We start from the raw sequence: 27,019 nt of genomic DNA, 5'->3' as shown, positions 1-27,019 counted from the left end.
GTAGATAATTAGATTGTAGTGTGATAAGAAACAGACATTGAGTTAGGGGGATTGAGAGTTAAAAGTTTGATAGACAACATTATAATTTAGCATAATATCAGATACATTTCTGTTTTAAAAGCCTTATTTTGTAAGTCTGTTTTAGTATCTTATGAAGGTATCAGGCCTATAAGAACAGCTAATACAATGATCCAGGGCTTTTCCACATGCAGGCATGTAACACCTTATTTAATCCTTACAAAGAACTATTATTATCCCTATTTTGCAGATGGGCAAACTGGGCACGGAGAAGTTAAAATAAACTTAGCAAAGGTCACATAGTTAAGAAACCAGGATTCAAACCCAGGCACTCTAGCATCAGAGCCCACATTTCTGACCCTCCTTATACTTCTTTCTAGGGTTCCTTCTTCAAGCTTCATGTCACATCTCATAGAGACTGTCACTGATAATTCTTGGGAAAATCATGCAAACCAAGAGAAATTCAGGGAAAATTCAAACAGAAGAAAAGCACTGGATCTGGGAGAAAATATAGCCCAGCCATTTCTTTTCTCCTGGCAGAACCTAAGAACTGTTCTGTGTTAACACAGCCTATACCAGCCAGGCTCCTTCTTTCCCATGCCCAGTTTCCAGAGGTGACCCAGCCAAGTAGTTTAGAGTGTTCTGTAGATTTTTTTAAAATCAGCTTGACTTCTTTTTCTGAGAAGCATGAGCTGCAACATTTCAATTTTCTCAGTTACCTGTTAAGCCCACGCTGACTTGCAGAGGGACTGTCCTGGCTTACCATCACTTTCCACTAGAGGGCCCTGCTCCGGAAATTTCAGCTTCAAGCGCATTTAGACAAAACTGACACATCTTTGGTCTGATTGAAGATCTTGTTCCATTGAAAGAATATTTTGATTTTATAGATCTGTTGGTCACAATCTAGTTCATCTGGAAAGTTGTGAAGGGGAAAATAAGATCTCACTCATTTTACAGAAGGAGAATCTGAGCCCTGGGGAATGGGGTGAGTAGCTTACATCTTCATAAATCAAAAGATTTTATAAAGAGAGTAAGAGACAAGAATGTAACAAAAATAATAATAACAACATGGCAGTCTTGAGTCCTGAAGGCAACTTTAAGAATTCCTGTGCGCTAATTCCATCTCAGGTTTGTTTTCCTGGAAGACCTAAAACACTTGCTTCTGTTTCTTCTCTCCTCTTTCTTTCTTTCTTTCCCCTCAACACACACATTTTTCACTGGGGCATTAGGAGACTAGGAATTTGAGTGAACACACCAGGAGAAGACAGGGACAGTTTAGAGAAGGAGGATGTTCAATCCCTCAATTCACCTAAGGGTTTTTATTTTAGGAGAAACTCAGCTTGCTTGTTCAGTGTCATCTTGGAATTTCTCTATCCTTTATCACCAAGTCTCTTTATTTTTTCCTTTGCATGCCTCCCTAGGGTGGCTGCCTTTCATCTTCTCACACCTGGTTCTTTGCTTCAGTTGATTTCTTAGTTGGTTTAACTCTGAAATTCTTCTCTCTCCAGAATGTCCTTATACTGGGAGTAGCCTCTGCTGTTAGCATCCTGATATTTAATATTTGCCATAATTTTATTCCATTATATTTACTGGCTTTTATCTATTGATATTTCTGATATGTACCTTCTATATGAGTTGGCTTGTCACTTCCAATTCTCTTGTGAGCATTTATTGCTCACAATTAGGTACAAGGCACTATATTGGCTGCTGGTGGAGGAAGAGGTGAATAGAGCTATTACCTCTTATGATCACCTCTTCACAATCATAAAGTCATGGATCTTGCCCTTTAGTAATGTACAATGTAGAGGGAAACAAATAATTGTCTATACTATAAGGCAGAATGAAATGAGTTATAGTGATTGAAGGACCAACAAGAGAAAAAAGAAGTGGAAAAAAGAGCCAGAATTAATTTGACTGATGAGACCAGGAAAAGCCTCATAAAGGAGGTAATATTTGAGCTGGGCATTGAAGAATGTGCAAATGGATAGGGGAGAGTAGGAGCACATATTCTTGCTGAGGTGCTATGCCACACATAGGCAAGGGACTGTGAACATGCATGGTGTATCTAGGGAGGTACCCCAGATACACCACATGGATCCAAGCCTGTTTGTTGTTGTTGTTGTTGTTCATGCTTTCCTCACGTGGATGTCCTGTCTTCTTCATTCTTTGCCAAATTCCATCCATTCTACAAAGCCCAGCTTTAGCCTCACCTCTCCCATAAGGTTTTGACTGTGCCAGCTTGTTCCCCTCCTGGCAGCATGTGGTTCATGTAGTATCTGTGCTGGAACTGGTTCCTCAGCTAGCACAAGACAGACATTATGTTTATTTCATACTTAGGGGGTCTTTAGCCCCAACACAGTGCTAATGGTGGATGTCCATGAGTGGAACCCATTCATGGGGACTAACACCCTCACTCTGCCAAAGTGCAGTTTATTTCTCCTGTACAGCATAGGATGTTTGTGGGGATTTAGAATTTAACTGGTTATGTTTGCTAACACATAAGGGAAGCAATTCTTCAAATATTCACTTGAATATTCTGCTTAGCTGGGCAGGGGAGGGAGGTGGTCATCTAACCTCAGCTTAAACTCCACAACTCTCTGAGCAGAGGCTTAGGAAATGGGTTGAGCCCAGTTTCACCATCTATAACATCATCTCCCAAGTTCCTGCTGGAGAATGACTTCACTTCTGTCAAGGTCTCTTGTTTTGATTGTCGGGTTACATTCAGTTCTCTAAAAGCACCAGAAATGTAGCTTGTCAATTCCTTTTGGAGAATGGGGTACTGGGCATGGCTTCTTGTTGCTGAGGCTGCTTGGAGTATGTATTAGCCTGCTTCTGCAGAGAAACAGAACCAATAGTAAATATAATAATGAATTGGCTCATGTGGTTACAGAAATGGAGAAATCTCAAGATTTGGAGTTAGCAAGCTGGAGAGATGATGATATATAGTTCCAGTCTGATTCCAAAGGCCTAAGAGCCAGAAGTGCTGATGGTATAAGTTAAGTTCCAGTTCAAGTCCAAGTCTGAAGGCAGGAGAAGATTAATGTCCCAGCTCAAAGATAGGCAGAGAGAGAGAGAGAGAGAATGAATTCTCTCTTACTCACCTTTTTGTTCTATTCAGGCTTTCAGTGAGTTTGGTGATATCCACCCAGTAAGGAGATTGATCTGCTTTACTCAGTCTACCAATTCAAATATTAATCTTATCCAGAAACACCCTCATAGACATACTCTGAGTAATGTTTAATGAAATATCTGGACACTCCATGGCCCATTAAGTTGACACATAAAATTAACCATCACAGAGTAATACAGAAGAAAAACTTGGCCAGAAAGAAAATCTTATGAGGCTTCTGAAGTAGAGCCTGAGAAAAAAATGCTCCAGTAGTCTAGTTCCTACAGAAAGACCATTTTCCAACATACCGTTTGAAGAGTGTGCACTGCTGACAGCCACAACTCTGATGACTTCCCATGCCGCACGGTCATGTATGGTTGCATTAGTCCAGCCAGTTGTACCCTGAATGAAGATTTCTGGGCAAAGGGGCAAGTGGAGACTGAAATGCAGCCCACACTCTACTCGCCAAACCATGCCCTTGGGTGAGGGGCTACATCTGCCTCAGGAAAAGGGTGCCTTTACCTAATTTGTCCAAGGTGCTGTATGGACTGGCGAAAGCCAAAAAACCAGGTCTACTTACATATATTGAATGTGAGAAGAGCATTCTAGATGATGTGCCATGGCATATTATAGGTGTGCAAAATACTGATCCTCTCTTATGTATGGAATTGCTGAGAAGGGTCATCACCTGCAGTCATGAGAAGCCTCCAGCCACATGCAGCCTCTGGACATGAGCAATCTTGATTATTTACCCCATTGTGCCATGAAAATATTTTCTACATGTGCTGTGATGTAAAGAAGATTGGAAAACACTGTGTTGGAAGACCTGCTTTATCATTCGTCCAGAAGGCAGTCATTTCAGAAAGGGTACGTGTCCATCTGTCTAAACAGTCATAAGCTATGCCCAGCAGCAGAGGGTTTCCTGCTTTGCTTACATGTTGGGATGTGGTGATTTGCATTCTTCAGGTGAGATCTGGACAAAGAAAATCTGGGTCTGGGGCATCTGCCATTAACTGTGGTTGTACTCCAGTTTCCATGGAGAGAATGCTGTCGTCTGGCAGCCTAGATCACAAATTCATAGCTTGAAGTCCCAGGAGGTTTGCTGTCCCGAGTGCTGGTTTTTTCTATCTGTGTTCAAGAGGGAGACGGAGGACATATAAACTGGAAGGTGCTGCTGGGGAATTCCCTAAGGTACCCAGGAGAGTTGTGCAAATGGCACAGGGAGATGCCTTAGATTTCCCTGGTGCTGGTGATAACTGGAGTAGCAGGGCCTTGCCCTTTGCTGAGTCCCTCACTTCTGCTTCAGCTACCCCTGGAAGCCCTTGGATCATAAACTGCTTTGTCCAGAGAAAAACAGGAGGGAATAAGAGTACTTGCATTGATTTTGATTATAGGCTTGAGGCAACATCCAGACTTAAGCTACCTGCCCTCCTTGTTCCTAGTCAAACCTCAGTTCCTTCTGTACCCTAATAATTGTACCTTTGTTTATACACAGTGATGGTCACCTTCACTACCATCTCATGTGCTTTAGTTACTTAGAGTACTGCAGATAACCTTCCTACTGGCTTGAGGAGTCTTAAGTTTTAAATTATGTACTGACCAATTAACAATTGTCATCCAACTTGTTTAGAGAATTAACTTTGAGATGTCTCAGTCCTGAACGCCCTGATTAATTCTTCAAATCTAGTCCTTTCCAACTTTATCTACTCTGCTTCCTCCCACTCTCTTTCAGATCTTGGCATAAATATTAGAGATCCCAAAGCTGTCCTTCTGACTATAGCAGAAATAAGGGCCCTCAGACAGCGACAATCCATCATCAGATTACCCCTCACTGAAACTCCCATTAAAAGACAGGGCTTACCATCTCCCTGCACATTCCAGAGTAGGACGCTGAAGCAGAGGGATGTGTATCACTAGACCACTACAAATGTTTGTGCAGGTTGCATACCATAAAGGTCAGCTGAAGGAGCAAACAGGAACTGAAGTTCAGCCTGTGTTTTACTTGCCAGTCTGTGTACCTGGTGTGGGCCTGTGTCTGCTCATAAGGAGCCACCTCTTTTCTTATTTTCACACTGAGCTAGCAGTGGCCCTGGGTGTTGCCGAGGCTGGAGTTTCCACATTACAGTTCAGGGGCTTAGGGACTCCTGCACTTAAAGGGTGGGATGAGCACCTCAGGCAGGCTAGCCATATATGGCCATGGACCTAAGGAACAGGGCTCTGTATGTATGTGGAAGTACCTACAGACCAAAGCCTTTAGCAATCGATCCTGAGGTCTAGAGTCCCAAAGGAACCAGCTGGCCCCCCGTTAGATGAACAGGGTACAGCAGAATGACTGGAACATATAGGACAACACGGATAAAAAAAAAAAAAAACCAGAAAGTATTTACCTTATCAGAGTACTGCACTATGGAATAAATTGTGTTTACTGGCTTCTCCTTCATGGGGTGCACCTATAAAACACCCATCTTCCCCTCAGTGAGGGAGCCCAGGCAAAATGTTATAAGTCCCCCTTCTTACTTCTGCCCCTGCCCATCACCCCTCCCTGGTCCCATTTTTACTAGGTGGCCTTCTCTCCAGGACTCGGCTCTGCTTCCATCCAGCTTTGGAGAGGATAAAAAATAGGTGGGAGTGGGGTGGGCAAAAATCTCAGGAGTGAAGAAGGAGGGTTCTGCATGGTTGAGACTGAGTCTTGCTCAGTCAGAGTTTTAGCTTTTTGTGTTTCTGTGCACCCAGCTGCCTTATCAGCCCGAGTACAATGCTAGATTCACCAGGCAGACCTGTTTCCCCCTTCACTTCTTGTAGACTTCAGGGGAGCAGGCTGGTAGAGGTACGGAGGAAGGTGATAACATGGAGAATCTTGATTCAGGGTGGAGGTTAAAAAAGGGCAAGCACATAAAAGGCTGGTGGGAGGAAAGGGTGTGGTACAGAGTGACTCTGAACCTGAGGAAAGTAAGCTGCTGCTGTAGCCAGACCAGAAAGTCAAGTTCAAGGGTCCCTTTCTCATTTCTGTGCCCTTGAAGCTCCCTTAGCAACCTGTTTACTGGCTGGTGGCCACAGAACAGCCCTCACCTCACACAAGGGGCTCCCTTTTTCTTTGTCTCCTACACAGGGAGCTTCACTCCTAGTCAGGGCTCTCATCTAACCCTGAGCCAGGCCCCTGCTTGGAAGGTTAGGGCTTCAGCCTTGGAGGCTGCCATAGGGTAAAAATTTGCCACATTCTGACCTCACAAGAGAGAATTGTGACATCATTTTCCTGATATGGTATTTTCTAGTTGGACCTCTAGCATCTTGGCTGTTGCGAAGAAACAGGAAACAAAGACCTGCTGTCCATTACTCCTTGTCCTGGAGGTGCTGGTGGTCATTCATGAGTGGGATCAGCTCACCTTGAATGGGGAGATTTCATCATAGATTCGGGACTCTTCTGGCTGGATGTCTCTTGAAGCCATTGCATATGCGTATATTGTTTTCTTTGAGGTAGCATCTGTGTCACAAACATAAAACCACAGTATGCAAAAGGTGAATGAAGTTTTAGAGATGATCTAGTCTAACATTTTCTTTTTAAGATGAAGAAATGAAGCCCTAAGAGGTTAAATGGTTCCTATCCTCTTGAGATGGATGTTTGGAATATTTCTCCCTTTTCTAAGGATTGCATGTAGTATGGGAGGCACCTAGCTCAAGCCTTACCCAGAACTCAGTGGGGATTCTTTTCTACTCTACAGTCCACATTAGGTTAAAGAGAGTCTCCCCAATTCCACCCAGGGTATTCTTAGTGTCTCTGGCACTTAGCAATGACTGTTTTGCATGACTACTTGTCTTCTCATGTGAGGGTCTTGGTTTTTCAGCTAGTTGAACATGGGGTTAGGAGAAATAGGAGGGTGTCATGATCTCCCTGAGTGCTAAGATCAGATTTTATGAATTGAGAATGGCACAAGTACAGAAGGATCCAGAAGGATCTAGTGCTAACCATAAAATACAAAATTAGTACGTGTACCTCAATGACTCCAAAAGTCATAGTCAAATACAGAGGACTTGAAAGTGACCCTGGAGGCCCTCTGGTCTAAACCTTATTTCACATGTGAGAACATTGAGCCAGAGAGGTAAAGACATATGTCTAATGAAGCACAGCTTGTTAATGGCAGTGCTAAATTTGAACCCAAGCTCTGGGCCCATCAGATACTGGTGATCCCATAAACAGATTTTGAAGACCATTCAGCTTGATGTCATACAGTTCTCAGGGCCATCATTCTGGGAGATCGTGAAGTGGTAAAGTGGGGATTATAGAAATGTTGATTCTTTGGAACAAAGGACCCCTCTATATCAACTTGGATAAATGACTTCAGTCCCAAGGAGAAGGAAGGTGCATTTCCACATTGGGAAAATCTTACCTTGTTCTCTCTTGCACAAAAGAAACAAAAGCACTGAAGGCAGAATGATTGTAAACAGAGAGACCACAGCTAGGCCACTCAGTAACCCAGCGTGATGAGTTTGGAGGCCCATTGCAATATCTGGAAATAGAAGATGCAGTGAGACAACTCAGGAAATAGGTTCAAGATCCTGGGTAAGCTTGCCCACATTCAAGGGGCACTATCAAAATTGGGTGTCTTACACAGGAGTGCCAAATCTTCAAGGGAAACTGTACTTTCTGCTATTAAAAGTCAGGATAAGAAACTGAATCAAGGAACCAAGTGGGTGTTACCTCAGAACACACTGAAAAAAAAAAAAACACTCAGAACATCTCTCAGAAGGCTTTGGATTCATTTCCAGGGTTTCCTAGGAGAAGATACTCCTGGGGACCAGTCCTGGCATAAGGGAGCCATATTACTCTGAAGAATGAGGCCCACATTCATTATAGCTCTTTGAAGTAATTTACGAGATTCCAGGAAAGATGGACAGAGCTGGATACCTGCACAGAGCTGCTGGGCAGAGATGGAGTCAGAATTGTTGCTGACAGGGTTCCAGGCTGTACATGTGTAAGTCAGCTCTTGGTTGTCAGGAGTCTGGAAGAGCTGAAGGACACTACCTTCTTCTCTCAGAGGACTCCAACTGTATATTACATTCTTTTCTTCTTTTTCCACAGAGCATGTCAGTGTGACATTACAGGTACTATTCACAGATGTCATGAAACTCTGAGTAATTTTCGGCTTTCCAAGTCTACCTGTGAGGGGAAAACACATTAGTCAGTGGTAAGCTAGGGTTGGCCTATACCAGTTTGTGAGGGCCAAATGTTAAATTTTCAAAACATTTTCAAGATGTTTGTTAATGAAGCCATTGTGAAAAATCAAAGTATAAAAACTTACAGTAAAATAAACTATATGAAAACAAAGCTAATAAATATCCTAAACTCATTACTTTCTAATTTTTTTGACAATTTACCATTATCTATGCTCTAGAAGTTATTTACATTTATGTATCTGTTATTTGTAGTAATGTACAAAGTCTTTCCAACTCTGCATGTCTTAAACTCAGCCATTTGTAACAACATGAATGGATCTTGAAGATATAATGCTAAGTGAAGTAAGTCAGACTGAAAAGGACAAAAACCATATGATTTCACTCCTATGTGGAATATAAAACAAAAAGTAACAAATAAACTGTCAGAAACAGAAGCAAACTCATAGACACAGAAAACAGAATGGTGATTACCAGAGAGGAAAGGGGTGGGAAGAAAGTAAAGGGGTTTAAATACGTAACAGAAGGAAACTAGATTTTGGCATGCAATAGTGTATACAGATGTATTATAAAGATATATAACAAATTTATATAATGTTATTAACCAATGTTACCTCAATAAAGTTAATTTTAAGGAATCAGCCATAGTGGGAGTATTTACACCATGGGAATTGTCAAACGCTACAAACTGGGGCTTGATTTACTGCCTTGTTGATTGTCTCTCTGGACTTAAGAAAGCAACGGAGGAAAGGCTACAAAAGCAGATTAAACTTAAAAGTTCATTCTGTTCATAGCCATTACGTTGTGAATAGCAAAATCATAAATAATAACAATAATAATATAAAAAACAACCCCTCCAAAAAACAAAACAACAAAAAAACAGACTAGGAAATATTCTCCTAGTATTTGAAAACCACTCTCCAATTCAGCAAAGAAGTTGCTCACATCATTGACAAACAAGTGAAGTTCCAATATATGTCTTTATTGAATCACTTTTTTCTTATTAGCTAACTTAAATGAAAATATCAAACAATATTCATGTTGGGTCATTCATCAATTGCAACCGTAGGTTGGATAGGGATGTAAATGTTTAGCAAAAGTCGATGAAAGCATTCTGTGAGAACAACTGGCTACATTGAATTTACAATAAAGACTACTGTGAAGACCATACTTTCAGGGATCATTTCTACAGTTTGTTACTAGACAAGTTTCTCTGAATGTGCAGAACACCTGGGGATGAGTAGAATGGGAGGTGGTATGGGAAGTGGCATGTTCTAATTCTTAGAATAGTGCTTTACTGTTATTAATGAGAACCGTGACAGGAAGCTCAAGGCAGTGCTTCTCATCTATGTTTTCAGAGAAGTCGGTTGAAGAAAATGGCTGAAGAAAGGGCTGGCTGATGTTTAAGAAAATCACTATAACCATCAGTTACTGGTTTCAGTTGACAACTTATAATGGTTTATTGCTATCACTGTCCATGCCTACAAATCATTTAGTTTGTATTTTTGAATAAAAAGACATTCGTATATTCCTAATGTACAAGTGCAAGAGCCATGTACCAATGTACTGCTTTTACCTTAAATCATTAAGGCGTTTTTACTAGCATTTTGTTAAAATTAGGATTTTCGTGTTTGCCATCATCTGACGAGAAGTTAAGAAGCAGCCTTTTTCTGGAGAGTAAGAATAATTATGTACAAAGTAGAAAAATATGTAATTATGCGATAACCTTTGTGTAATAAAAGTTTGTTTAAAGCTCAAAAAAGACTTTTATTGACATTTATAAAAGTATGCCATACATCCATTATGTCAATAAAAAGTATTATGTGTATAATGTATATGCACACACAAACACACCATCAAGAACCAGTTGAACATATATCAGCACACCCCTGAATGAGACAATATTTTAAAAAGTTTTTGGCCTTGTTTTCTGGTATATGTGTGTTTTTTTTATCATTTTTGTTTTGTTTTAAAGTGCTCATGGTGAAAAGTTAAAACTGTTGTAGCTGCCAGCCCCCAAAAGACACATGGACCACCAGAAACCAGTGAGAACAACTGGGTCTTTATTCAGCCAGCTGGGTCTGCCAGGGGTATGCAGACCCCAAATTAAGCAGCCCCGAAATGTAGAGGTACAGGGTTTTTAAGCTCTAAATTCCATTCCTCATTCTGTCTTAAACACAAAAGTCTATTTTTCTCTTACTCACTACCTGTCAACCCACAGGTCGGGTGTGCAAGCGGGGTTATAGAACTTATTGTTAGAATGTTACGTTCCCATGGGTGATAGCCTATGTTCCCATGGGCAATAGCCAAGCAATAATTTTCCAGCCAGCACAAAACCTCTTAGAAAGTTCATTTTGAAAAATATTTTCACTAAAGAAATCAAAAGATAAACTGTAAAAGTCATAGGCTAGAACAAGGTTAGAAAAGAATAATTATATTTAAATTGAGGTAATAGCTAGATCTGGAGGTAGCAGAAGGAAAGGGAAGATCTTTTCTTTTATCAGGAGATAAGAAAATGACTACATTCAGAGTTCCTAAATTTAGTTCATTCTTGTCAAAGCTGTTGTGATGGGATTTGTTCCTTTTACTATAGTTGTATGAAGAAGGGAATTGAAGAGTCAGAAGGACCTGGCATTTAACTTTCTAATTAATGTGACATTTATAAAGGCAATATATTCAGCAGTGTAAATATAGGAATCATTTGTCTGTGCTTGTAAAGAAGGAGAACATGAGAAATAAGAAGCCGTAAAGGTTTTCAATTCTAACTTAACCAGAAACCCTAGTTCTAAATATCTCTTAGAGGGATCTATCTATTCCAGATTAGAATTAGCGATAACTTGGCAAGAAAACTAAACAAGTTTGTAGAAAAGAACTTGATTAGCTATAACAGTGAGAGATATGAATATGTATAGGGTAAAATGAACCAAATTGTGTATGTGTCTCTGTTTTTTGTTTTTGTTTTTTAGAAACTTGATTTGCAAGAATGTTTAAATCTCTGCTTGGTATTTACTTATTTTAGAAAGCTTTGGAGGGAGTGTCAAGGTGATGAGTAGAAGTGAAAAATAGGATCCCATCTCATTTTTCTCAGCAGGAACAGAGATGTTACCTGCTCAAAGCTGCTGGGCAGAGGTCAGAGTTGTGGCAGAGAGGATTTCATTTTCTCAACCCAAAGAGTGTGGAAGCCATTGGAGACCTGGTTCAGAATCCAGACTCCATTACTTTCTATGGAATGGTGGAGAAGGTATACAGTTTCACTGAGCTTTAGTTCTCTCAATTACAACATGAGGCTAACAGTGTTCTCCTGCTAGGGTTGTTGTGAGGACTAAATGAGCTATTATATATCTAATACCTATCTATCTATCTATCTATCTATCTATCTATCTATCTATCTATCTATCATCTATCTATCTATCTATCTATCTATCTATCTATCTATCTAATCTATCGATCTATCATCCATCCATCCATCATCTGTCTACAATTGCATGTGTGTTAATTATCTATGAATGAGACAAAATAAACTGACAATAGTGACTAACCCTGAGAATGGAGAGTTGCCTTTCACTGTTTTATCTTTAGCTCTGTTTCTGCGTATATTGCCTAAATATGTATAATCTTTATATATTTTTGAAAATTAGGTGGTAGAATGCCAGACACATAGATAGTGTTCAATAAATGCAGTTCTCTTCTCTTTATCTTCTCAGCTAACTACCCAAAAAGTACAGATTTTGTTGTATGGGCAATACAGCTTTCTCTAAGACTTTACAGTGGTCTGCCCCAATTGCAGATAACACAACACCTCCCAAAGACTGAGTGGGTAAAACTAAATGTGTAAAGAGATGAAAACAGACATCTTAGAATTGAATGCCCTCTTTATTTTCTCAACCAAATTTCTCAAATGAGCCAAATATTTTCTAAAAGGTTCACACTTGTTCTTTGACTATGTCACTCACACTCTATTCAGAGGGAGATAAGGGTTAAAAAATTAATAATGACTACTAGTTAATGAGCATCTACTTTAAGGCATGAGATCTCAACTAACACTATTGTTTAATCCCACCTATTATAATCTACATTTTATAGATGAGGAAATTTAGGTCCAGAGAGGGTAAACAATTTGCTGAAGGTCACACAACTGGCAAGAGGTCTCATTTCAACATTAACGCTCTTTCTACTATGCCTTGCATTCAGATACTACCTGCTTCAATCAAGCTGTATTAATTGAGCACTTACAATTGTCAGGCACCGTGTAGGACCTGGGACTATTGTGATTCATTCATTCGTTCATTTAACAAACACTTCTGGAGCATCCGCTATGTGCCTGACAATGTAAGTGCTGGGAATACACTGATGAGCTTCATATACAAGGGCCCTGACTTTATGGAACTTGAATTTAGTGGATTAACTATGCACCTGAATTGTACCTATCACAACATGGATTAGCCACATTTCTGTAGTTTTTGTGCTGTGGGGCAGATGGACAGTAAAAATCCTTGAGACATGGCTCAAATACTTTCTATACTAGAAATTAGTGCTGCCCAATAGAAATAAAAAGTGAATCACTTATATAATTTAAAATTTTCTAATAGCCACATTAAAATAATAAAAATAAACAGGTGATAAAAATTTCAATAATGTATTTTATTTACCTGAATCTAGCCAAAATGTTATCTTAATCTATAACCAATATAAAAATTATTAATGAAGTATTTTACGTTCTTTTTGTGTGAAGACTTTGAAATATGGTGTGTATTTTACACTTATAGTACATCTTAATTTGAACTCACCACATCTGAAATACTCAAGAGCCATATGTGGCTAGTAGCTACCATATTGGACAGAGCAGTTCTAAATTAGTGTTTCTCAAACCTGAGCACACATAGGAATAGTCCAGAGAGAGCGTTAATACAGTTTCTGGGCTTTGACACCAAAGGTAAGGGGTGGGACCTAAGAATTTGCATTTCCAACTAGTTCCCAGGTGATGCTGATGCTGATGCTGATGCAGCCAGGCTACAGACAACACTTGGAATAGCATTGCATAACACACAACACACATCTCCCAGTGAATCATGAAAATTTTAATGATGATGCTAGTTCTAATATTTTACCCTTTATAAGTACTTTGCATTAGCTTTAGAGAAATTCAAATTAAAACCAAAATGAGATATTACTACATACCAATCAGAATGGCCAAAATAAAATAACACTAAACGCTAGTGAGGATGTGGAGAAACTGGATCAGTCATACATTGCTGGTGGGAATGTAAATAGTTAGGCAATTCTTTTAAAACTAAAAATGACTCTTAAAAGTTCTGAGTTCTACAGAGAGCTATCAAGCCATGAAAGGACATGGAGATAACTTCAATGCATATTACTAAGTTTAAGAAGCCAAACTGAAAGGGCTATATATACTGTACTATTCCAGCTACATGTCAGTCTGAAAAAGGCAAAAACCATGGATATAGTAAAAAGATCAGTGGTTTCCAGAGGTAATGGTGGCCAGGGGTGGTGGAGCGGGTGGGAGGAGGGATGAATAAGCAGAGCACAGAAGATTTTTAGGGTAGTGAAACTATTCCATATGATACTATAATGCTGAATACATGTCACTATATACTTGTTAAAATTCATAGACTCTACAATACCAAGAGTGAACCCTGATGTAAACTATGGACTTTGGGTGATAATGATGCATCAATGTACATTATCAATTGAAAAATATGTAACACTCTGGTGGGAGATGTTGATAATAGAGAAGGTTGTGCATGTGTGGGGCAGAGTGCATATGGGACTCCCTGTGCTTTCTATTCAATTTTTCTAAGAACATTAAACTGCTCTAAAATATAGAATCTATTTAAGGGGGGGAGCTCTGAGATGAATAGTGATGATGTTTGCCCAAAATTTGAATATATTAATGCCACTAAACTGTACATTTAAAAATGGTTAAAATATCAAGTGTTTTGTTATGTATATTTTATCATGATAAAATTTTTTAAAAAAAGAAAAATGGATTAACCATATCATTTCATTCTTGGGCATTTATCTCAGAGAAACAACAACTTATTTCAAGCAGAAACTTGTATGCAAATATTCATAGCAGATTGATTTGCAATAGCCCCAAACTGGGAACAACTAAGATATCTCTCAATAGGTGAATGGTTAAACTAACTAGTACTTCAATACCATGGACTGCTACCCAGCAATAAAAAGATATAAACTATTGATACTTGCAACAATTAGCATAACTCTCAAAGAAATTACATCAAGTGAAAAAAGCCTTTCTCAAAAGCATGCTTAGTACATGATTCCATCTATGTAACATTTGTGAAATAACATAACTATAGATATGAAAAATGGATCAATGTCTCCTGGAAGTTTGGGGAAAGGGGGTGGTAATGGGTGACTTTAAAGGGATGAGGGACTCCTGGCAATGGTACAGTTAAGTATTTGACTGTGGTGGTGGTTATACAAAGCTACATATGTGAATAAATTGTGCAGAGCAACACATACACTCACACACAAATGAGTGCCTGTATAACTGGTGAAATCTAAATAAGCTCTATTTATTTTACCAATGTCAATTTCCTGGTTTTGATATTGTACTGTAGTTATGTAAGATGTTACCCTCAGTAGAGGCTGGGTACAGTGCACATAGAACCTCCCTGTGTATGTCTTTACACCTTTCTATGCATCTCTAATTATTTTGAAATAAAAAAAGTTTTTATTTTTTAAAGTACTTTGCATACATTGTCTCACTTGACTCTCACAATACCTATGGGAGGTGAATAGTATGATTAATCATTCACCTTTTATAGAAGAGAAAAACAAGGCCATGGGACACACTGCTGATGGAAGATTTCATAGCTAAAAACAAAGCCACATCCTCTTTATAAGTATTAATATAGTTACATCAGTATTTATAAATATAAAAAGATTTAGGGTATCCAATTGTCAGAAATATAAGTGTTCTTTAATAGCAAATTTGCAAAGTAAAAATAAAAAATCAAGCCCTCTATCTTCCCACAACTTACAGTAGACTTGAAGGTTGTAGCTCCTGGTGGTGGTGAGTACCTTCCCAGAGACTTTTGTATTTATGTTGGCTTTGTAGATCCCCTCATCTTCCATCCTCAGATTGCTGATTTCCAGGTTGTAGTTCTGATGTGAGACATTTATTCGCCCATTATAATTTTCGTGGGTCAAAATAACGTGGGGTGCTCTTCCTGAGTCTCCTGGTTGTACAAGAGCAAAAGTTGTTTTGGAACTCATCCAAGCAATGTTGTCAATTTCCTGAGATCCTTGGATATTTAAGGGGAAAGTAACTGGCTCCCCCAGAATCCCATTCACCATGGTGATGTCTGTGTTGCTTTCAGCTGCTGCCAGACCTGAGATCATAAATAGAAAATCGTAGCCATTTTGCTTTGTACTTGTTAGACTTCCCTATCTCCCAAGCTTAAGTCTCCCTGAGGAGCTCACATGGATGCAGATCATCCAGTTTCCTGAGGATGCCATTTCTTTTGGCATTCTACTCTAGATATATTTAATGTTATGATAGCTAAATTTTCTAAAGGATTCTCATTAAAAAACTAAGTTTCCTAGTGATCCATTTCATTAAAAACATGTTCATCTATAGACTGACAGACTCTGAGAGCTAGAAAGGGTTTAAGAGATGAAGACCATAAGCCTCCATGAGATCTGATTTATTAAATGTCTTTCTTTCCCAAGATCATACTGCCAAGTTGTAGAAGAGCTGGGTCAAGAGCCTGGGATGGCTACTATGGTCTTTGCGAAAAGAAATTTATGCCTCTATTCCTGGAAAATATAGGTAGAGAGTGCTTTAGAAGCTGTGGAGAAAATACTCCCTAAGTTGGTGATTTGGGGAGGACTTTTTGTTCACTACTATATCCGCAGTATCTGGAAGAGTATCTGACAGATAGTAGGTGGTTAGTAAATATTTCTGAGACAAATGAATAAGTAGAATTCACTTATGTGCTGTCTAAAATCTCTTAGAAAAACTTCTGAAGTAAAGTTTATTTATTCACTCATACACTTATGAATGAATACATGTTTTTATTCAAGATCAGCTTCATTCCAGATATACTGGCAAGTATATATTAATTTATAATACAAATGTTTGTTGAGCATCTACTCTTCTGAGCATGATGTAAGAAGACGGGAATACAATGGTGAATAAAAATGAATATAGTCCCTGCCCTCCAGAACTTAACAGTTAAAGAAAGTGACCAATATGGATCAGATAACAACAACCGGTTAGATACAAAATATAATACTATTATGGTGCTTTGAGAGAGAATAGCAAGGGGTCTTGATTTGTTCTGGGAACTTAGGTACTCTTTGTAGAAAAGCTGAAGGATGAATGTTTTTAAAAAATCTAGCATGGGAAAAAATAAAGGTTTATTTTCTTCTCCTCCATTACTTAATGAAGATGAGTTGATTTAATATATAATTTGTAAAATAAAAGGCAATATAATAACCAACAGATACAAGCACTGACCCATCAGTAAGGATATCAGCCATAAACCACAACAATGCCATTTTGATGAGTCGTGGCTACATGTAAGCCCAAAAGAACTGGACACAAATTTTCCACATAAATGGGTTCAGGTTAATTATAAAATTTATCCGGGGTTTGGTATAAAGAGGGCAAGAATAAGGATAATTAATACATGTTATTTTGAAATGTCAGTAAAGCAAAGGGAATTTTTAACCTACTGGTGCTGTCTCACTAAGGCCACATTTGCCCTCCAGCCCAGTAGCTTTTGAATGAGTCCAGGAGCTATGAACATAAACTACTTTCCTTTCAGACCAATCAAGATTTTCCCTTAGGAGGACTGTTCCAGAAAAGGCCTGATGACCTAGTCAGTGTGAGCTAAGTACAGAGGTAGATGTAACAGGGTCCTGCGGGGAAAGGGAGACTAAGGATCCTTATCTACGAACATTTATTAAATGCTAACTATGTGCCAGATGCTGTGTTAGAGACTCAGGGATGAATAGGACATGGTTGCAGTCCTGAGGAAGACACGTGTATATACAAGTGAAAAGTAATGCAATGTGATGAATGGTATGTGGTAAGAGCAGAAGGAACACACTGTTAGGGAACAAAGGGAGAGATTAAGGTTGCCTTGAGTGGCAGGAGTCGTAGTTTACCAAAATCTATTCTCTTGAACATTAATTCTCTCCACATAAACTGTTCCACTGGGCTGATGAGGTTTGAAAGAAGGGCATGTGGAATGTGCCAGCCTGAATTCCTGGATGTCCCAGACAGGGTATGTGACATACAGTTGCACAGAGATTTGAGCTCAGAAGGACCCTGGACCTAGTTTAATGTACTGTGCCATTAAAGTACTGTGCACTTGAAATTCTTAACATTATTTGAACAAGGAATCCCGCACTTTCATGTTGTACTGGCTTCTGCAAATCATACAGCTGCTCTTGGTGCCAGATCTCCTATGTCTGTCTTAAGGCTTTGTTTTGAAGTCAGGCCTTTGTGCCTACTTGCCATTCTACTTTCTGGATTCAGGTCAGTGTAAGAAGTTGGTTTCATAGACTCATAATTCTTCTGGGTTTTCTCATCAAACCTCAGTAAGTGTGTAGGCAGTTTGCTAAGGTGGCAAAGATCTTCTTAGTATTAGAGCAGTTGTGCAGCCACAAAATGATTGGTGGGTGATGTGGCTTTTGAAGTCTGTTTTATTTTCCACAGCAAGTTATTCAGGAAGTGATGCTGAAGTATCAAAGGATGATGAGGTAGAGGGGGTGGTAGATAGAATAAGCTGGAGGAAGTCCTGCTGCTGTTTGTGCTGATGTTGTTGATGAGAATTCCAGGCTTGCTGAGAAAAACACAGGGTTTGTACAGGCATAAGATAAAGATCCTGCCACCTTCAAAAGTTCCAATTGTGGTATGATAGAGGCAGCAAAACCATAGCATGAAGTAGAAAGATAGGGAGGCTGAAGATGTAGGTGCTAGTACTTATACTAATGAGTTGGACAACCTTAATATAATCACAAAACTTTTGGAATCTCAGTTTCTTCATTCATAGAATGGAAATAATAGCTATAAAATTTGCCCTATCTAATTAGTGATCAACAAATCATATAATATGAATGGAAATGCTTTGTTAACCATCAAGGCAAGATAAAAGTTATTTCTGAGGTAGATAATGATCATCATGAGGATAGAATCACCCTCATCACCTTTTTTATTATCATCTTAATAAGATTATATAAAGAGCCATTATTAAGAACTAATTCAAATAAAGCCCAGGGGATAGTTTTAGGTACCACTACACTTGGTGGATTTTATTTTTCTCTTAAAAACTTCAGTTTTTTTTTTTTTAAAGAATCTCTATATCAACCGATCCCAATATTTATTTTTCTAGGTGCTAAATGGACTTAAACATTATATTAGTGTTGGAGGGGACCTTAGGAAAATTCAGTTTCAGAGAGAACGTGACATAAAAATGTCTTGAGGACATTACCATGAAATGCACTATCTAAGTCTATGACTAAGATAGGTTCCTTATCTTTTTCAGAGATTTCATATATCTGGTTAGAAAAATAACACACACATACACATAACTCTTCTTTGCAATATGAGGTAGTAAATGATAAATTCAAGTGAATGGTAGAGACAATAATAGCAGTAGGAATTCAAAGAAGGGAAAGATCACTTTGAGCTGTAGAGGTTAGAAAAAACTTCCTGAAGATAAGTAGAATTTGAGGGGGATCTTGAAGAGCAAGTAGAATTTTACTGGATCGAAAAGGAAAGAATGGGTGCCTCAGGTCCTGAATATAAGTTTAAAAGCAGGAGAACGTGTGATGTAGTTTAAATGAATATAGGTTTGCATAATAGAGAGAGATAGGGCCGGAGATTTAAAGAGATATAGTTTAGATTTGGGACAGTCTTGAGTTTGAGGTCTATACTACAGACAGAAGAGAGCTATTAAGGTTTCTGAGGATGGAGATTAAAATAATGTTTTAGGGCTATAGTAATATGGCAATGATGTGTGGGAGGTATAAGAAGAAAGAGAAATTGGGCTTGAGAGGCCATTTCAAAGGTTGTCACAGTCATCTGGGCATTAACTGGAGGATGATAATGGGAATGGAAAGGAAGGGCTAAATTTGAGAGCACAAAAAAAGGCAAGGGATAAGAAGGCATCTAACAGAATTCATTTGTTCAACAATATATTTTAAGTGTCTATTTCATGTTAGTGGAAAACCGATTCAATTTATTTTAGAAGAAAACCAAAAATAGAAAAAAGTTTAATGTTATAATATTGAATTTGAGATGATGGTGAGCCATCTAAGCAAACGGTTGGAAGGATGGATGATGGGAAGAGAGAATGGTCTTGAAGTATTGTTTAAGGGCTGTGGCAGAATCTTCTAGTTGTTTTCCAATATTTTTTCTCTCCTTCATTCTTAGTAACAGAATCCCAAATTTGTAGCGGGGCATATAGTCACCCAGAATAAAGACTACCTTGCCCAGCTTTCTACTAGCTAAGTTTGGTCATGTGACTAAGTTTAGGTCAATGGGATGACAGTGGAAATGTTTTATATGACTTCTATGTCTTTAGGAAGGCTCACTTTGCATTCTTTGTCTCTTTCTTGCTCCTTTCAGGCTGAATGCCATGACAGCTTGATCTCAGACAGACATTTTGATCAAGAAGATGAAGCCAAGTACTGAGAATGACAGAGCAGGAGATTGAAAAAGTATGGATCTCTGATGACTTTGTGAACTATTTCACCAATTGGAACTGCCAATTCTGGATTTTTTTTTTTTACATGAACAAGAAATAAACTTCTTTCTTCTTTAAGCTGTTCTTATTTTTAAGTCTTGGTCATTTGTTATCAAAATGAAATCTAAGTGGTTTATGAATCATCCACAGAGTGGTGATTGAAAGAGAGGAGGGTCATTCAGGAAGAGTAATGCTGAAATCCAAGGCTGAGCCTGTGAACAGTGCTCACAGTTATAAAAGAGGCACTATCAAAAAAGATTTAAAAAAATGAGTAGACCGAATGGCAAGAGAGGTGCCAATTGTGGACAATATCATGGAACCCAAGAGGAGAAAGAATCTTGGAAAGGGGATTATTACTGATTTCTAATGATTCAATGGGATCAGAGTGTTCAATGGGATAAAAACTGAAAATGGCTCCATAGATTTGTCTAGGAGGTTATTGATGGCCTTTGAGAATATAGTGCCAGTAAGATGGTTCAAATGGAGAACAGAGTATAGATGATCGAGGAAGGAATAGGTGGTAAGGAAGTAGAGAAGCTTGACAGTGAAAGAAAGGTGATCAAATAGAACAGTAGTGAGAAGGTAAAGTAAAACTAATTGATTTGGTTTTTTAAAAATAGAGATACTGGTGGGAAAGGAGTGTTATAGAGGGAGAGTAGATAGAGCTTTCCCTGGTTGGCCTGCCCTTCTTTAGATTAGGTGCTCCTACTCATGGGCCCTCTGTAGCTCTACATTCCTCTCTTGTAGCACTTGCCAAACTGTGTGGTAGTCATGAATCCATGTGTCTAGTTCTGGGCACTGTGAGTGACTTGAGTCCAGTGACCCTGCCTTCAAATCTCCAGATCCAGCACGATGAAGTATGCAAAGGCCACTAATGCCTGTCATGGAACTAAAGATGGAAGGGAAGTGGTGGGCAGTGGGAGGTGTAGGTTTCTCATCAGAAGAGGGCCATGTTTTCATCTGAAGTGGAAGGGGAAAAGGAAAGGATAAGTAAAAGGAAAAGGGTATTTTGAAGTGTTGTTGTAGTGGGACAGAAGAAAAGCTTCTTGGTGAGGTGAAGGGAACACAGGTTTGAGCCAGGTTCAGTCCTTGACATTTACTGAGGACTTTGTCTTACTTTACTATAAGATGTAATATAATAATGCCTGCCTCATAGAGCATTGTAAAAGAAGATACAAGGTGCTTGATACATAGTGGACATTTTGGAGTTGAGTGGATAAAATAGAAGACAGTCATGCTTGATGGTCTTCATCTCTTCAGTAATGTAGCAGTTGAGACTATTTGGTAAGAAGTGAAGAGGTAAGGGTAGGGCTAGCTAGGAAGTAAAAAGATTGAGAGCACAGGTTTTGAATCTTGATATATTTGAACCTGGCTGTATTATCTTGAGAAAATTATTAAAATTCTCTGATCTTCAGATTCCTCACTTCTAAAATGTGGATAACTATTAATGCAATTATGAAAATAAAGCACTTAGCACAATGCCCAGCACATATATATGGTAGTTGTTATTATTATTTTGATGAATGTAAAAATTGTGAGGAAATGCCCTGGGGAGTCTACCAGAGATTGATTAAGGGACAAAGAGAAAGAATTGCTGAGCATCCTTAGGAATCCAGTCAAGAAGAGGTGACCCACATTTATAACCTCTCTAAGTGAGTGTGGTTTCCTACCATATGCCAGACCACAGAAGGGAAGGTTAGAAGAAAGGCAGTAGTTCTCGAGGAGAAGCAAATGCAAGAAAATGCTGAAACCTTGGGGTGTGGGCTTAAATGGAAAAGTACATTCATTGTGCCCCTTAGGTAGTTATGGTGAGGGAGCACAAGGGGAAGGATGTCACCAGCTTGGACAGAGAGTACTGTTAACAGGCTGTTTATTAGAGGTGGCCTTCCTCTCCTGGGAGGAAAGCTGGGCACCTTTTCCATCCTAACCTACCTTTCTGTGTTTTAGGTAACAATTCCTGTTTCCCTTGATGAACCCATACGTATGGCTGGACTTTACATATGAACATTTAGTGATAAAGTAGCTGCCCCAAACCACTGATTAGGAGAAGCCAATAGAGATTATGAGAAAAATAAAAGCATTTGGGAAGAACAGAAACTTCATCAGGGTTAGAAATATTGATGGGATAGGAGGATTTTAACTGGCTAGAGAGAAAATCTTCAGAGCTGAGCAAGAGAAACTTACTAAATAAGTATTGGTGGAACCCAAAGAGAATTTGAAATATAAAATATTTCTGACAGTGAAGCTGGCATTTTGACCTAAAACCTAATAATTCTCCATAGAGTCTATTAAAAACAAAGACAAAGTACACTTGGGGTTAGGGGAGCTCCCAAGTCTCCTTTCATAATCTGCCATCATCTACTAAGCCTTACTTGTCCTGGCCCCGCCCATACTATAGTTATTCTGCTGCATTTTTAACTTTATATCATATTTACTGAGATTTAGGTTGACTTGAATCTGCTTCTTCAAAACAAACAAACAACCACACACATACATTCTCAAAACAGAGATAAGATCCTGGTCAACTGTTGTTTTATTACCACTCTCCTCTCTTAGCATATAATCAAAAATGAACTATAACAAAGAAAATATGAGTACAAGCTCCATCACCATCAGTCCCCTAACTGCTCATACCTCTTTCTTTTTCAGTTTCCATATAGACGAGCCTAGTTACCCCAAAACTTGCAGATTTATACTTCTCTGAGAGTTCAAGACAGAAAAGTTTGATTCAGGAAATACTCGAGTAGCCTGAGCGGCCAGGAATTGACTTTTGGGCTCCTATTGTGAAGGCACTCTGGCTACTTTGTCAGCCATCATATTGATCTCCAGCGCTGTTTCAGCACATCAGGCTGATGTGATGGGTCTCTACTCCCTACGACTGGATTATCACAAGGATGCAGCTTCCCAGCCTCTATTTGGAAACTGGATTTTGGAACTGATATCCAATTTTCTCCACACAGAATATATTTTTCCATTTCTATAACTTGGCTTCTGCTTTTGAGCCCTTTCTGAGTGTCTGCTCGGATCTCTTCCTAGAAAAGAGGCTTTGTGTTCATCTTAAAGTCTCTTCTCTGCATTTGGAACAGTGGCAAATGGCCCTTGCCAGGACTCTTCTCCAGGCACGAAATCCTGACTCTAACCTCCAGGATGATAGTTGGGGCCTACTTATTCACATTCAGATGGGCCCAATCACCTGTTAGACTTTTAAGTATCAACTGCTGGAATGCCCCATGACTGTGCTCTATATTAAAAAGGACATCAAAAGCTTGTTGATATTGAACACTTGTTTGTTTTTAGAAGCTAATTCAGGTCAACCCAAATCATATTGATGGGAATGGTACTCGAACCATATCTAGATATGATCATTTCCTTAGATATTCTGCCTTGCTGGACTGCCTAAACTTTTGTTATTGTTGAAGGCCTGCCCACCAACCCCTACTCTCCTCCAACCCCCACTCTCCTCTATAGGTGGATGTAGAGACAGGCCCAGTGTTTCCCTGAATAATTCTGTTTTGCTGGGACTAAATCACCACTCTTCACTGACAAATCCCCAAATATGATAATAATTAATAATAGGGACAGTATTTTATTCCACTTCAGCCTCAAAGTGGGTAAAGGCAGTGTTACCCAGTGGTTAAGTCTAAAGACACTGGAGGTCAAATCCAACCTTCTCTACTTTTTGGCTAAATGACCTCCAGTTTTCTGTGTCTCAGTGCTTTTACCTGTAAACCCAAGATGTTAATAGTATTCATCTCATAGGGTATTGTAAGGATTAAAAAATAAATGTAGACTACTTAGAGTAATGCCAGACATTGCTTCATAAATGATTAATTATTACTATTATTGATGGGAGATAGGAGAAGGGAGGAAGGGGAGAGGTTGAAGAAACTGAAGCAAGAAAGATGTAGAGAAAAAGAATTAAAATTGCATGAGAAAACATGGATAGGGAAATGGACATGGAGCAAAAGTGATGTACTTTCCTGTCTTCCACCCCGCAGGGTGGGTGGCTAGTAGGATACTTGGAGGGACAGTCAGAGTCATAGGGTTCACAAGTCATGATGAGAAAGTTGAGATCAGACCATAAGGCTATGAGTCTTGGTTCCTAGAGAAAAAATTTCCAACATGGAAGCATGAGTTCACATACTCAGACTTCTCTTATTTTAGTGATTTCAAGGGAAATGGGGATTTCTAATTTTTCTCCACTGCTTCTCAGCTGTTTCAACTTCTCTGAGTTTCAGGGAAGTGCATGAAATCACTGTTGATTCATAGCCTAGTGCTAAACATAAGGGACCACCTTTGCCAGAAATATCAGCAGCAGGAAAAATTTAGGATGTATTTTTGCGCTCAGGAGATGTCTGTGGAATAACCTTTAAGTGGTAAACAGATCTATTCAGCAAAGGCAAATGGTATGTGAAAGTACGTCTGGTTTTACTTCTATAAAAATGAACCCTCACCTGATTTTAGAGTACCTAACAAAGTGAATATTCCACCCCTGGTTTCCCCTTCCAGAACCCCAACAGCTCACTCCTGAGCTCAAATGCCCATCACCTTTTCTCCTGCTCACGTTCTTTGGATCATCCCAAATAGAGAAGACTTGCCCAGGATCTCTGTGCCATAAAACCCTGGCTCTTCTTGATACCACATGAAAAGTGAATGTGAAAAATAACAGCTTTAGCTAGTATTTATTAAGCACTAACTATATGCAAGTGTTATACATGAATTATCATTTGATTCTCAAAACAATCCTATTGTACTATGTATCAACTGCTGGAATAAAAAAAGTTTCCCGATTTTGAAATCAGAACAACATGTCAAGCTCATACAACTTTCCCAAAGTCATAAAGCTAGTGGACGAATGATTTGCTGATAGTTGACTTGACAACTTTGATTTCAGGTTTAGTAGATGAGGCAAGTGTGCCATACAGCTGTCTTTTTACTTTAACATGTGTTGGCCCTTTGAAGAGCATCAAGGATTTGAAAACTTAATGAGGAAGTCAGAGAGTAGAGAAGAAAGAGCTGTAGCCTTGAGATTAGGAGAACCAATGTCCGTTTTCAGCTCTACTACTTTTAGGTTGTAGAATTTCAGGTGAATTGTTTAACCTGAATCTTAGTTTGTACTTTTTTGCATAATGGGATTAATAATATTTATCTTGTTTATTTCCATGGTTTCAGTATGGGTCACATGAGAATATAAAAATTGTAGAATGTTTTGCAAACTAAGTGATAGCAAATGCCACCCTTCTCTGGAAGATCGGGGACATCCTTAGATTTCCACTTTGTTTCTGTCCAACTCTTTTCTCCATCTACTTGCATTTTCTATCTGCCATGTCAGGGTGACTAGCACAGGCTCTAAAAGCTTGGCCTGCCTAGTGGTTGCAATCTCCATAAAGCTCAAATTGAAAAAGCCACAACTTTAATAGTCAAGGAAACCAGAGAGACCAAAGTGCATTTATTCTACCTTTTCAGAAAATCCTAACCTACTAGATTCTCTGTATTCTAACTCATGCCAAGAATGTGCTTGTGCATGTTTAGAGCTGGTAAGAGATAATATAAGTAGATTTAGAAATGTGAAACATAGTCAATTTTTAAATAAACAAGGCAATTTTTGGATTTAATGAAATAATATATGCAACTACAAAACACTCGCGGATTTATGTTAGTGTTACCTAGTTCTCTTTGTACTAACAACAAACAATATTTATCTGTTCTTTATAATTTACTGTTAAGCCATAAGAAAAACAAAGTTTCAGTTCAAGATCTTCATTTTTTTGAGACCTAACATATTTGTAAAATAGGAATAATAACCCCTTCCTCATTTATTTTAGAGAGCTTTTGGAAGATAGAAGAAAAATAATAGCTCTGAATGGTCTTTAAAAATAAAAGAGAGATGAAGTTTTTACAATGATAATTATAGTCAGTCTGATAGAGAAATGAAATGAAATTGGAAGGTCATATCTCTGTCAAAAACTATGCAACACATTCTAATACTAAAAAAATTGTTTTTAAGTTATCCAAGGTTTTGTATTATTTATTTATTCTTTTGTTGTGCTTTCTGGGTAGGTCTACCAAGTGATGACTCCTGAGCAGAAGGATTTGTCTCAGTTGTTCAGAGAACTGAACACAGACAAAATTCAAAAATATAAACTCTAAAGCTAAAAACCAGGTTTGGATCTTAAGTCTCTCCTCAGACAATTGGATTCCTTTTGATACTGAAGATATTTCTGTTAAAACAGATCAAAAGGCATTTCAAGGTCTCCCTTAAGGACAATTTCCAAACTTAATAGAAAACTAGGAGGGGATTGACAAGAGTCAGAACTCACAAGTTTGCAGGCAAAGGAGCAAGATCCAAGCCATCTTCTTCCGGAGTCTAGCACCCTTCTAGCAGAGTCAGTTTTACTTGAAAATTCTAGTTCCTTTTTATAGCTGCATGACAAAAGGAAGTGAGTGCGAGCTAACAAGTGGGGAAAACATTGCTCTATGTGTTACCGGTGAGTTGGGTATCTATTTACCTCCCAACCTGTTGTCCAGGCTCTTGATGTCTCAGACAAAGAATTGAACAAGACACCAAAGTACAGCAGCAAAAAGAACAGCTTTACTGGAAAAAAGAGTAAAGCAACAGTACACTTCCATGGAAATGGGCCCGAGCAAGAGAAAGTATTATGGTGCAAATGGTTCTAAGACCCACGGAGCCAATTGAGATTAATTATGAACCTTTATTAGCTGGCTGGTGACTGACTCTCTACCTCGCAGAGTTAGAGGAGATCAGCCCCGAGCTTCCCGAGGAGGCAGCTTATACTACTACATCCTTGAATAAGCAGATTACAAGAAGCAGAAGTTAGCCGGTAATGTTTTGTACAAAGATAAATGTTGCCCTTCCGGGGAACTCTCAGATCAAACAGAGCCTAGTAGACAGTTTTATCATCTGCACCTTGGAATGTTGCGCTTCTCCTGGGGCTGGTGTTAAGGGTGGAAAATT

The 27,019-nt window shown here is 38.8% G+C and overlaps 1 protein-coding gene and 1 pseudogene across 4 annotated transcripts; one reads left to right on the top strand and one right to left on the bottom strand.

The window, feature by feature from the left end:
• Positions 1–903: 903 nt before the first annotated feature.
• CD84 (CD84 molecule) lies at positions 904–26,419 on the bottom strand. Of its 4 annotated transcripts, none has more exons than XM_011373059.1 (7): positions 26,364–26,416; positions 15,325–15,675; positions 8,031–8,282; positions 7,513–7,632; positions 6,511–6,608; positions 5,515–5,577; positions 904–930 (listed from the first exon to the last, which is right to left on the bottom strand). In XM_011373059.1, exons 1-7 carry the CDS (start codon positions 26,395–26,397, stop codon positions 922–924), a joined length of 927 nt encoding a protein of 308 aa, XP_011371361.1. In that variant the 5' UTR covers positions 26,398–26,416; the 3' UTR covers positions 904–921. The 4 variants fall into 4 exon arrangements, with proteins under 4 accessions (XP_011371361.1, XP_023394074.1, XP_011371360.1 ...); XM_023538306.1 differs by lacking the exon at positions 904–930 and adding an exon at positions 3,513–4,255 and having other exon boundaries at positions 15,325–15,522; positions 26,364–26,419; XM_011373058.1 differs by lacking the exon at positions 904–930 and adding an exon at positions 3,513–4,255.
• On the top strand, positions 9,458–9,551 carry LOC111747291 (annotated as a pseudogene).
• Positions 26,420–27,019: the final 600 nt, after the last annotated feature.

This window comes from Pteropus vampyrus, unplaced genomic scaffold (assembly GCF_000151845.1).
Source record: "Pteropus vampyrus isolate Shadow unplaced genomic scaffold, Pvam_2.0 Scaffold217, whole genome shotgun sequence".
Classification (NCBI taxonomy): Eukaryota; Metazoa; Chordata; class Mammalia; order Chiroptera; family Pteropodidae; genus Pteropus; species Pteropus vampyrus.
The sequence above is the reverse complement of the archived record's forward strand: the minus strand, read 5'-3'. Positions and strand labels throughout refer to the sequence as shown.